Source organism: Pristis pectinata, chromosome 3 (genome assembly GCF_009764475.1).
Source record: "Pristis pectinata isolate sPriPec2 chromosome 3, sPriPec2.1.pri, whole genome shotgun sequence".
In the NCBI taxonomy this organism is placed as follows: domain Eukaryota; kingdom Metazoa; phylum Chordata; class Chondrichthyes; order Rhinopristiformes; family Pristidae; genus Pristis; species Pristis pectinata.
In genome coordinates, this window is record NC_067407.1 from 107,134,048 (window position 1) to 107,147,947 (window position 13,900).

The 13,900-nt window shown below is 39.5% G+C and overlaps 1 protein-coding gene across 1 annotated transcript in view; it reads left to right on the plus strand.

Annotated features, from left to right (window-relative positions):
• The window catches only part of ppp2r5a (protein phosphatase 2, regulatory subunit B', alpha isoform), a 127,893-nt gene that overhangs the window by 112,332 nt on the left and 1,661 nt on the right, over nt 1-13,900 (plus strand). Inside the window, exons 9-12 of the mRNA XM_052011882.1 lie at nt 1,793-1,843; nt 6,279-6,398; nt 11,983-12,110; nt 13,691-13,792. Of these exons, the coding sequence (XP_051867842.1) occupies nt 1,793-1,843; nt 6,279-6,398; nt 11,983-12,110; nt 13,691-13,792 (401 nt within the window). The remainder of the gene's footprint in view (nt 1-1,792; nt 1,844-6,278; nt 6,399-11,982; nt 12,111-13,690; nt 13,793-13,900) is intronic.

Genomic DNA, 13,900 nt, shown 5'->3' on the forward strand with positions numbered 1-13,900 from the left:
TAGTTTCAAACCTGACTTATGGTGCAGTGGAGTTTGCACATTGTCTGCGTAGGTTTCCCCCATTCAGTAAAGCCAACATTCAATTTTCCTTATTACTTGCTGTACCAGTATGCTAACTTACTGTTTTTCATCCACGAGGACGGCCAGACCATTCTGTAATCTCTTTTCATGTAAACATAATTCTACCTTTCTATCCTTCCTGTCAAAATGGATGACCTCATTTCCAACATTATTCTCCATTTGCTAATTTTTTTTTACGATCTGTCTATATTCCTTTGCTGACTCGCAGTTTGCTTTCCCACCTATCTGTGTATCATGGGCAGGTTTGGCTATATTGCACTTGATATCTTTGTATTAGTCATTAATATAAATTGTAAACAGATGTAGCACCCCACAAGTTAAAGCTTGCCAACCTGAAAATGACCGATTTATAACCATACACTGTTTTTCTGCAAGTTAGACCATCCACTATCCATGCTAACATATAGCCTAGAATGCCACATGTCCTTGCCCTTATGCAGTAACTTTTATGTGGCAAGTTGTTATTTTTTCTCCATGCAAGTTAACTGTAGGTCTTCCAAATTCAATGTCAGTGAAACATACAGGGCAGCACAGTTAGAGTCAGAGATCACTTTATTAAATACGTTTTGGAATTCCATATATTATAACATCTATTTTTTCCCATTTATTTGCCATACTTGTTGCATCCTCAAAGAGCTTCAATACATTTGTCAAATGTCTTAAAACTATTCCTTTCATAATGCATTCCATTATTTTTCTGATGGCAACTGTTAGGCCAACTGCCTCCTATCTTCCTCCTGCCTTTAAATGGGCATTACATTTGCAGTTTTCCATGCTGCTGGGACTCTTCCAGAATTTGAGGAACTTTGGAAAATTGGGACTAATGCAATCACCATCTCTTGAATTTATATCTTTAAATTGTAGGATATGGTCCAGAGAAGATGTTGGGCTTTAATCCCATTAGTTTGCCTGGTAACTTTACTGCGAGCGGCTGAACCCCAGCAGTTCCCACTGGAACTGTCAGCCACATCCAGCTTGATTTATTGCATTGTTATGGATCTTAGATGAACTAAATAGATCCAAGTGATTACTCTTGTATTCTCAATATATGAATAGGATATGAGTGGATTTTCAGTAAATAAATTGTAATAATGGATGTATAGATTAACTGTAGATGAAGCTAGATGGTTTAATGTTGTGCATATTAGTCTATATTTTGGTTCATAGGAAGCTGGAAGTTGTCCTTTGTAGTGAGTATATAAGTAATCTTTGATGCAGTCTTGCTTCTCAAGGATGCTTTTATTCTTTAAAACAATGCACCATGTAAATGAATTGTTCAGGAGCTCATTCTTCATGTCTTCATATTAAGTCCATATTATCTCAGGGATAGGAACAATAAAGTTTGTTGAACAATGAGAAAGACTGATATTCTACTTTTTAAATTAACTTTCCAGAAATTTTTATTGGAATATAATAAACAAGGTTTCATTTAAAAGAATCATTCATTTTCAAATGTACTTTTTCCAATAATGCACTTATTTATAATTATGCTTCGAAGTATGTTTACAATCTGGAACAACTTTATGTACCCTATCTTTCTCTGCATAATCTGTGTTTAGTATTGAAAGTTCTTCTGTGAGAATACTATTTAAATTTTTGCGTGGTCTGTGTTCATAATAAAGAAGTATTGTAATTATGATTTCTTCTGCTACAAATTAAAGTATCTTGATTTATTACTTTAATGTTAATATATTTTCATGGTTTCATTTAGGTCATTAGAGGATTACTAAAATTCTGGCCAAAAACTGTAAGTCAAAAAGAGGTAAGTTATCCACTTTCATCTTTGGCTTTTACTGTCTATAAGCCTGATATTTTGTTTTGTTTGCTGATAGACGCAAACGGTAAAATAAAACGAAAGGAATCAATGTTCCTATATTACATGTTGAAAACACAGCAATCATTTCAGAGTTTAGAGTTCCTGAAATGACTGATGCTGAATAAGACTGGTTTAGGGATTCAGTAAACTTATTGCTTTGATCCTTGTCTGTGTTGTGTTCATTTCAACTAGTTTATTTGACCCAGTTTAAAGGGGGGTTTGAGTTGGGGATGGGGGTGCAGTGGACTAATGGGAGATGAGGCCTTGGGAGGAGAGGGATTAGAGGTGGGGGAGAAAGAGGAATAGAGATTACCCACATTTCTTCATACACTTGATCACAACCTGGTGCTTTCCCCCCTCTCCCCCCCCCCCCCCCCCCCCCCCCCCGGAATGTGTGCTGGTATCATTGTTAATGAATGAAGACATCATTAGGATGAAGCATGATTCTGCATATTTGCATTACATTCCTACTTAAACTAGACAGTTTGAAAAGGTTTCAAAACTTCTACCATTGTCCATGAAAATATGGAGCAGGGGGAGCTAAATGTTTTCATGATAGGGAGGGGAATGGAGCTCTTACTGTGGGCTGTGTTTATTAGTGGCCTGTAGAATGTTCATTAGTCATAGAATCATTAATATTTGTGACACAAAAGGAGGCTATTCTGCCTCAGTTCATCCTGGACAAGAGCTATTCTCGTATACTGTCGCTGTCTGTAACCTTGACCTCATCCAGGTACCTGCTAAATATAGAACATTACGGCACAGTACAGGCCCTTCGGCCTACAATGTTGTGCCAACATTTTATCCTGCTCTAATATCTATCTAACCCTTCCCTCCCACATAGCCCTCCATTTCTCTATCATTCATGTGGCTATCTAAGAGTCTCTTAAATGTCCTTAATGTATCTGCCCCCACAACCTCTGCCAGCAGTGCGTTCCACACACCCACCACTCTGTAAAAAAAAAACCACTTACCTCTGACATCCCTGTTATACCTTCCTCCAATCACCTTAAAATTATGCCCCCTCGTGTTAGCCATTTTCGCTCTGGGAATAAGTCTCTGACTGGCCACTGGATCTATGCCTCTTATCATTTTGTAGACCTCTATCAAGTCACTTATCCTCCTCCTCTCCAAAGAGAAAAGCCTGAGCTCACTCAACCTATCCTCATAAGACATGGTCTCCAATTCAGGCAGCATCCTGGTAAATCTCCTCTGTATTGATCTATATTGACCTTGTCTCCATACTTCTGTCAGGTCCGGTTATTTTTGAATCTGCAGGTTCTTTTAGGAGTCCAGGAATGAGTTGAAAACAACTTAGTGCTTCACAAAGTTTTATTGGAAAAGTTTAAAACAAACAATCACAGAGCACATGACATTAGCTTTACTACTAGGGGATGAGCCGAGACAAAAGGAACTAAAGATGAGCTGGGGGGGGAGAGGGAGAGAGCAAGAGAGTGATTAGCAAAAAAATGACACCTTTTATACCTGAGATAAAAGGTACTCCTTAGCTAACAATAGTCCAATCAGGAAACCTATTAGATACCTGTGGCCAAACCAACCAATGAAAAAACACACATTCACCTGATGGACAAACCAATAAGCTAGGAAGCAGCCATTCCTTGTTCAGCCACTTGAGGTGTATTAAACATGATACATGTTAAAAAACCTAATTAAAACAGTCGAATCCAACACTTCTGAGGAGGGAGTTCTGGATCCTACCACACTTGGGATAATACGAAGGATTCTTAAATCTATATTACTTAGTCATAGGCCATCATTGGCAACAGAATTGTATTCCACCATAGTCTGTGACCTTATAGTTTGGCTTGCATGTCTGTCATTCTACCATTACAGTTAAACCACAAGACTTGGGCATGCCCAAAAATAAGGTGCCAATCTGCTGAGAGTGCAATTCAGGATGTATCCTGAAAGCAAATGCTACAGTGGGCAAATCAGAGCAGATTGAGACTCTGCTATCCCGCCACATATAATTGTGAATCATGGTGCACAATTAACACTAATGGACCCAGCCTGTGTGTGCCAAAGATAAGGCTTGTGCATTTTTATCCACATTCACCTGGAAATACTGAGTGGATGTTCCATCTTGGCTTCCTCTTGAGGTTCACAGAATCCAAAAAGATAATTTGATTCACTCCATGTAATGTCAAGAAACAGGTGAAATACCCAGTAAAGCTAAGATTATGGGACCAGAATACATCCCAGCTGAGGTATCAAAGACTTGCACTTCAGAACTAGCCATGCCTATCCCAGTGCAGTTACAACACTGACAATTTGGAAGGGTACCTAGGTTGATCTTGTCCACAAAAAAAACACATCAAATTATGATAATTACTGCCCTATCAGTGTACTCAATCAACAGCAAACGTATTGCCAGCAGTGCTTTCAAGAGGCATATACTAACCAACGACATGCTCACTGATATTTGGTTTGGTTTTGCTCGGAGCATTTCACTGCAGACCTAATTACAGCCTTGGTGAAAATGTGGACCAAAGAAATTAATTACTGAGGTTGGGTGAGAGTGACTGCCCTAAAATCAAGGCAATGTTAGACCAGCTTTTCAATCAAAGGGGAAAAACTCCTGTGATAGTCATAACTCATGCAAAGGAAAATGGTTGTTTTGCTGGAGCTTAATCATGCCAGCCATAGACATTGTAGAAGTCCCTCAGCAGTGTTGTAGATTCAGCTGTTTCATCATTGACCTTCCATTATAAGGGCAGAAGTGAGAATGTTTACTGAAGATTGTACAGTGTTCTGTTCCAGTTGCAACTCCTTAGAAAGCAAAGCAGTCCATGACTGCATGCAGTAAGATCTGGATAATATACAGATGTGGACTGATGAGTGACCCAAATGGTACTTTCCACTTAAATGCCCGACAAAGACCATCTCCAAGACATCATATAACTACCTAACTTGCATCACATCGCCTATCATCAGCATCCTGGTTGTCACCACTGACAAAAGACTCCGGGTTACAAGAACTGGTCAAAGACTGGATATCCTATGGCAATGATTCACCACTTGATGATTTCCATCATCTACAAGGCAGGTCAGGGAAATGATAGAGTAAGCTCCACTTGTCTGGCTGAATGCAACAATCAAGAAATTTGATAACATCCAGGATAAAGTTGCCTATTTGACTGGCACCCCATCCACCATCCTGAAATTTCACACTTTCCACACCAGTGCACAAATGGCTATATTGTGTGCAATTTATGAAATGCCTAGACTAATCCACCTCTTAAACTCATGATTTATACTACCAAACAGATAAAGGCTGGCAGGTACTCAGAAATACTACCATCTGCAGGTTCTCCAAATTTGCACCATCCTGACTTGGGAATGTATTGCCAATCCATTGTCACTGAGTGTAAATCTCTTCAAACAGTAACACCATGGGAGAACCCTGCATGAAAGGACTGCAAAGGTTCAAGATGTGGTTCGTCACTGATTTTCTGGTGAATAATGAAGCAATAGCCACATCTTGTAAAATGAATTAGAGAAATAAGTACTTGCTGTTCAACCTGTTTGGACTTGCCATAATTTTATACAGCTGAAATAAATCTTCCCTCTGCCTCAAAGGAAACTACCCCAGAAAGCCAGCCTCTCCTCATAATTGTAATTCTTCAGAGCTGGCTTCAGCTTCTCCTTCAGCTCCTGGTGCCTCTGCATCCTCCCTATTGAAACCACATCCTTCCTGTATTGTGGTGATCAGAACTGTACAGGGTTCTCTAGCAGTGGCCTACTTAGTATTTAAACAATTTCGGAATGACTTCTCTGCATTTTTGTGTCTCAGCTAGTGAAGGTAAGTATCCTTGAATGCCTTCTTTTAACCACTTTGTTTAAATGTCCTGCTTCTTGCAGGGATCCCTGAATATGCATTCCCAGGTACATCTTGTTTCCTAATGCAGTTGAATATCCTGTCATTTATGGTGTATTTCCTTATTTGCCCTTGCCAAATATGTTAATTCACACCCTTCGAGATTTAATTTCATTTGCCACGTGTTGCTTACCTGCAGGCCCATTGGAAATTTCTGGCAGCCTGCACTTCATTTTAAACACCAGCTGTTTTGGTATCATCATCAGTTTTTTAACTGGTTGCTTTGTCAAATTATAATCTTGTATAATTTTTAATGATTTTCAGAATATGGATGTTGCTGGCAAACCATGCTAATTATTGCCACAGGAAGGTGTTGGTGGACTTGGGGCCTTTATTGTACTTTGAGTAGGGGTGATTATTTTAGGAAAACTATTAAGTTATAAAAATCCACTTTTGCTATATATTATCTAGAGAATATGCATTTTTAATTGTTTGAAAAATACATTTTCAGACTTATAATGCAATTCAAATGTCTCCTTTCAGGTTATGTTTTTGGGTGAAATAGAAGAAATTTTGGATGTGATAGAACCTTCTCAGTTCAAAAAGATCCAAGAACCTTTATTCAAGCAAATAGCCAAGTGTGTGTCAAATCCACACTTCCAGGTAAAGAATACATTTCTGATGAACAAGGCTGTAATTTTTTTTATCTCCATTTCCAATTGTAACCTGGAAACCTTGGCATGTATGATAAATCATTGTAGGCTTTTTTTGTTGCTGAACCGAGATTGAGTTCTAGCAAAATATTAGGAAAGCTAAATACAGGTGACCCCTGCAGTATTGCCATTCGGGTTATGGAAATTCACCTTTATGGAATTCACAAATCACTACAAAAATATCCAAGACACAAAATTTTGCTGTTGTGAAATTGATGTGGAGAGGAAAATAAACACAAAATGCGAACTAAACAAATTTTGTATATTTCTAGTTTTTTCAAATTGCATTTCTTGACGTGCAGATGATGTAGCGAATTGTTTCGCGTGGTAGGTACATTTTGCTGACATGAGTGCAGATGCTGGAATCTGGAGCAACATGATGCTGGAGGAATTCAGTGGGTCAGGCAGCATCAATGAAGAGAAATGGACAGTCAACATCTCAGGTTGAGACTCTTCATCTGGACTGGCTGTCAAGCAGTTTATTTTTCTAGAGCTTTCCATTTTATTTACATTCAAGATGCCTGAAACAAGGCCAGCAAGTTTAAGTGCAAGTTGTAAACCTGAATGACCATGTAAAAGAATTTCATTGGATGTAAAACTTGATAAAACTCTCTCTCTACACTCATGACTGTGTGGCTAATCACAGCTCAAATGCTAACCATAAATTCACCGATGGCACCACAGATAGCGATGAGGAGACTTACAGGAGTGAGATAGATTGGCTGGTTGAGTGGTATCGCAACAACAACAACCTCGCGCTCAACGTCAGCAAAACCAAGGAATTGATTGTGGATTTCAGGATGGGGGAGTCGAACAGGCACCAATCCTCATTGAGAGGTCCGTGGTGGAAAGGGTGAGCAGCTTCAAGTTTGTGGATGTCAGCATATCGTAGGACCAATACATTGATGCAATCATGAAGGCACACCAGCAGCTTTACTTCATTTAGGAATTTGAGGAGATTTGGTATGTCACCAAAAACTTACAAATTTCTATAGATGTGTGGTGGAGAGCATTCTGACTTGTTGCATCATAGCGTGGTATGGAGGCTCCAGTGCACAATGCTCCAATGATCATAAGAGGCTGCAGAGGGTTATAGACTCAACCAGTTCCATCATCAGCACAACCCTCCCCACCATTAAGGACATCTTCAAGAGGCGGTGCCTCAAGAAGGCAGCATCAATCACTAAGGACCCTCACCATCTGGTACATGCTCTCTTCATCAGAGAGGAGGTACAGGAGCCTGAAGACACAGTGATTCAGAAACAGCTTCTTCCCCTCCGCCATCATATTTCTGAATGGTCCATGAAACCCATGAACACTTTCTTGTTATTCCCCTTTATTGCACTATTTATTTATTTTTGTAATTTATAGTAATCTTATGTCTTTGCACTTTACTGCTGCTGCAAAACAATAAATTTGATGACATACAAGTCAGTGATAATAATTCTGATGTTACTAAGGTTTGAAGCTGGAGAAAAACTTTGTGCAATAACTAAAACTGTGGGGGTTGCTATATCTATCATTGCTTGCATCTCCAAATGCCACTGCTGGCCATTTAAGAGATTTGCTTTGGAAGCTGACAAGGCAGTTCCTTAAGTGGCACCCGCCATGAACCAGCAGCTGCAGTAATGATGCTATCATTACTGTTGAGAGAAAAACATCTTGTAGGAACGCATCTCCCCTTATGACATGGGATTTAATGGGAAATGGGGTTTTGCATTACAGAAAATCACGAGCTGGATGGTTTTCAAGGAATGCAACCCCTTCGCTATGCAGTGGTCGCCTGTAATGCATTGTTCACCATGTCCAATTCCACATCGGAATTTCAATAACAAAAACTGAAGGAAAAAGGGCCTAAATTTACATAGAACTATTCATGAAGTCTGGAAGTCCCAAACCTTTACAGCCATTGAATCCACTTCAAAAGTAATTCACAGTTGTAGGAAATGTGGCAGCCTGCTGCTGCACAAAAAATTTCCCCAAACAGCAAGATTAATTAATTAGTTAATCTGCTTTTTAGTTATGTTGATTACAAGATATGTTTTTGCCAGGACACTGGACCGAAGTCCTCTGCTCTTCAAAATAGTACCATGAAGTTGTTTATTTACTTGAGAGGGACAGAGGCTGGGATCTTGTTTTAATGCCAGTTATATTCTGGTGTCTCTGATGAGGGACCAGAATGACACCATAATGAGTGCTGAACCACATGAAAACTTTAAAAGAGAAAGAAAACATGAGTTTGTTGGATTTCCAGAAGGCATTCAATAAGGTGCCACATAAAAGTTTATTGTATAAGATAAGAGCACATGAGTATATTAGCATGGATAGGAGAGTGGCTAACTAACAGAAAATAGAGTTGGGATAATTGGGTCATTTTCGGAATGGCATTTGGTAACTAGTGGGATGCCACAGGATCAATTATTTATAATTATGCAGTCTCTTGTGTCTTATAATCTTTATTGATAACTTGAACAAAGAAATTGAATGCACTGCAGCTGAATTTGCTGATACAAGGGTTAGCAAGTTGTGAGAAGGACATAGAATGCCTGCAAAAGGGTAGAGATGTGTGAGTGAGTGGGCAGGAAGTTGGAGCATGATGTGGAAAAATGTGAAATAATCCACTTTGGAAGGAGGAATAAGAAAGCAAATTATTGTTTAAACAGAGTGAGACTACAAAAATGTTGCTGTACAAAAGGATCTTGGTGTTCCAGTACATGAAACACATTTACTTCCTGTACCTGCAATATAGCTTGCAGGTACAGAAAATAATTGGGCAGACTAATAGAATGTTTTCCTTTATTACAAGAGATGTGGAGTTGAAAAGGAGAGAAGATTTGATACAGCTTTACAGGGCAGTGGTGAGTTTGCACCTGGAGTACAACACAGAGTTTTGGTCTGCATATCACTTAGAACAGTACAGCACAGGAACAAGCCCTTTGCTACACCATGTTTGCACCTATGATGCTCATCTAACTAATCCCCTCTGCCTGCACATGGTCCATATCGCTCTATTTAAGATATTTATTTATTAGTTACGTGTACATCAAAACACAGTGAAATATGTCTGTTTGCATTGCTAAGAATGTGCTGGGGACAGCCCGCAAGTGTCGCCACTCTTCCGGTGCCAACATAGCATGCCCACAGCTCATAACCTGTATGTCTTTGGAATGTGGGAGGAAACCAGAGCATCCAGAGGAAACCCATGCAGACAAGGGGAGAACGTACAAACTCCTTACAGGGATCAGCGGGAATTGAACCCAGGTCGTTGACGCTGTAATAGCATTACACTAACTGCTATGCTACCGTGCCCCTGCCTGTTCATGTGTCTGTCTAAATGTCTCTTCAATGTTTAAACGTTGCTATCATTTCTGCTTCTATCACCTCCCCCGGGCAGCACATTCTGGGTTCTCTTGTTTAAAAAAAACTTGTCTTGCACATTCTCCTTTAAATTTTCCTCCTTTCACTTTAAACCTGCGCCCTATAGTATTTGACATTTCCATCCTGGGAAAAAGACTATCTATTTCTATCTCTGTATTTTATGGTATTTCTGTCAGGTCGCACCTCAGCCTCCAATGCTCCAGAGAAAAAGTTCTATGTTTATTCAACCTTTCCTTATTGCTAATACACTCCAATCCAGGCAACATCCTTGTGAACCTCTTCTACACCTGCTCCAAAGCCTCCAATCCTGCCTATTGTCTGGTAACCAGAATATCCATTGCAATTCGCCTATCGGTGAAACAGGTCTACAGCAGATGCCATCTCCCTGGCCCTACATTCAGCTCTGGAGCATCTGGACAGTGAAGGCACATACATTAGACTATTCTTTATTGACTACAGCTCTGCCTTCAATACACTAATTCCAAGCAAGCTTGTCACCAAACTCCGAGACCTAGGACTCAACACCTCCCTCTGTAACTGGAGCCTTGACTTTCTTAAAAAAAACAGACCACAATCAGTGAGGATAGGCAGCAATACCTCCGGCACGATTATTCTCAACGCTGGTGCCCCACAAGGCTGCGTCCTCAGCCCTCTACTCTACTCCCTATACACTCATGATTGTGTGGCCAGATTCTGCTCTAACTCCATCTACAAGTTTGCAGATGATACCACCGTTGTAGGCCGTATCTCAAACAGCGATGAGTCGGAGTACAGGAAGGAGATAGAGAGCTTAGTGGAATGGTGTCATGACGACAACCTTTCCCTCAATGTCAACAAAACAAAAGAGCTGGTCATTGACTTCAGGAAAGGGGGTGGTGTACATGCACCTGTCTACATCAATGGTGCTGAGGTTGAGAGGGTTGAGAGCTTCAAGTTCCTGGGAGTGAACATCACCAACAGCTTGTCCTGGTCAAATCACGTAGATGCCATGGCTAAGAAAACTCACCAGCACCTCTACTTCCTCAGGAGGTTGAAGAAATTTGGTTTGTCCCCTTTGACTCTCACCAACTTTTTACCGATGCACCATAGAAAGCATCCTATCTGGATGTATCACAGCTTGGTACGGCAACCAAGCCATTGCCCAGGACCGCAAGAAGCTGCAGAGAGTTGTGGACACAGCCCAGTGCATCACAGACACCAGCCTCCCCTCCTTGGACTCTGTCTTTACCTCTCTTTGTCTTGGTGAAGCAGCCAGCGTAATCAAAGACCCCACCCACCTGGGACATACTCTCTTCTCTCCTCCTCCATCGGGTAGAAGATACAGGAGCCTGAGGGCACGTACCACCAGACTTAAGGACAGCTTCTACCCCACTGTGATAAGACTATTGAACTGTTCCCTTATACATTGAGATGGACTATGACCTCACGATCTACCGTGTTGTGACCTTGCACCTTATTGCACTGCACTTTCTCTGTAGCTGTGACACTTTACTCTGTACTGTTAATTGTTTTTACCTGTACTACATCAATGTACTCTGTACTAACTCAATGTAACTGCACTGTGTAATGAATTGACCTGTACAATCGGTTGGTAAGACAAGCTTTTCACTGTACCTCGGTACAAATGACAATAATAAACCAATACCAATACACTAGGTGTGGCTGAACCAAAGTTTTATACAGCTGCAACATAACTCGTCAAATTTTACACTCATTGCCCCGACCAATAAAGGCAAGCATGCCATACGCTTTTTTTACTACCCTATCCACTTGTTGCCACTTGCAGGGAGCTATAGACTTGCACAGAAAGTAGTTTAGATATAGCAAAGAATTCTCCACTTGACAAAAAAGGACGTCTAATCCTTAATATGCCATTTGCTTGGAGGCATTTTAATTTTTAATTTGTCACTAACTGCTGCATATTCATTTTTATTAATGGTTAGAGCTGTAATGGCAGCTCAGCAATTGATGGAAAAAAGCATAGCAAATTATACTACGCACAAACAGACTAAGAAGCTGAAAAAGGGCCTGGTTCAATATCTTGACCCTGGGGTCAATAAATCTGGAAATATGACATGGGAAAATGTTTACTTGAAGTTCAAAATCTTAACTTTATTTTAAATTAAATATTCTCAAATGGAATTTTGTCTCAACAGGTTGCAGAAAGAGCTTTGTATTTCTGGAATAATGAATACATTCTTAGCTTAATTGAGGATAACTCTGAGAAAATTCTACCAATTATGTTTGGTAGTTTATACAGAATCTCCAAGGAACACTGGAACACGTAAGTACTTTAAATGTTTAACAATATATGCATTAACTATTATGGGGATAAAATTGATGGCTGTACTCTACATTTAACAATGGATTCAATTTTACCAGCATTTCTTACTGCGTCTGCATGGGTTTCCTCCAGGTGCTCTGGTTTCCTCCCACATTCCAAAGACGTACAGGTTAGGAAGTTGTGGGCATGCTAAGTTGGTGCCTGAAGCGTGGTGACACTTGGGGGCTGCCCCCAGAACATTCTTCGTAAAGATGCCTTTCACTGTGTGTTTCGATGCACATGTGACTAATAAAGAAATCTTAAGTGCTGGGATATTTCAGATCTTGGGTTGCCTGGCAGGATTTTTCACAGAGTCCAATGATGGAAAGCTGGTTACTGAGATCCCCAGCACCTGAGGAATCTGCTCTTGGACCCTGCATCAGATTAGGCTTCATGCACATTGTGTATATTGTTGTTTTCCACTGGATAGCTGATTAAAACAATTTTTAAACCTGGGTTTACTTTTTGACTTTTAGGTGGGGACAGTTTAAACCTCAACCATCAATGTAAACTATGTTTAGACTGTAACCATTGTGCTGTCTGCTGCAGTAGTGTGAATTCTTTTTCAACTGTTATGCACTATCTCCTTGGATTATTTAATTTCATGAGGGAATCCTAGAAAAACTTAATTCCTGAAAAAGTTCCTTTTGGATCCTCTATGACAATTGAGCAATGTCTCAGAAAACATTGGTAAACTTTTAGTCCTACTATTCAGAGCTTCCCTGCATCTTTATATCTAGAAATGCTTTACAGGAAATTGTCCAGCTTTCTTGGAATAAATTCAGGGAATCCCTAGTAACACAATCTCCAGTAATCTTTTCGAAGTTGTGGGGGCTGGGTGTAAATGATTCTCCATTAAGAGAAATTATTTGTAACATTTTATTATGACTTCCTGCTTATTTACTTCACTTGAGTGCCACCTGTTAATTTCATCCATCACCATTTCAAATATCTTCCAAATGAGTAGAATTTCTTAGGATTTTAAAAACCTCAATTGTACTTAATCTGATTCAGATTCTCTAATGATGAGCTTTGAAATATTGAGCCAATCTGATAAATTAGGGTCTTCAAAGTGGGCAGCTTTTTAGTCATCCTGCTTTGTGTCCTATACTGATCCCACCTGTGTTCAAGAAAGTAAAAGTATTTTTTTAATTGATACTGTAATTCTAATCCTTACTGTGCTCTTTTTAAAAATAGATTTGTAATTGTTAAAAATAAAAGTAAATAAATTAAATAGAGATGAAGAAAGTAATTTCTCCAAGTTAGCTTGCGAAGATCCCAATCTTGCAGCCCTTTATTAACCATTTCTATATTTCATTACTTCACCATGAATATGTTGGGCAGTATATATGAATTAAACTTCTTGACATCACTGCTACATTTGCCCTTTTGCAGTTAGAACTAAAACATTAAAGAGAGTAGTTCAATCTTTCTATACTGCTTTTCATCTCTAAAATCGGACTGCAGGCTAATATAGCATCTATTTTGTACAGTTCTTAAATCTTTTGTTAATGTAGTCCTCTTCTACATTTTGTTTACAGAACCATTGTAGCACTTGTTTACAACGTACTAAAAACTTTAATGGAGATGAATGGGGCACTGTTTGATGAACTTACAGCATCATATAAAGCAGAAAGACAGCGGTATGCAATCATGTTTCGTTAATTATTTTGTGCTCCCCTTTCTAAATGTTTGCCCCTCTTAGAGCAAATATTGCTTAGAGCAAACACAGATCAAGTCTTGACGTGTAA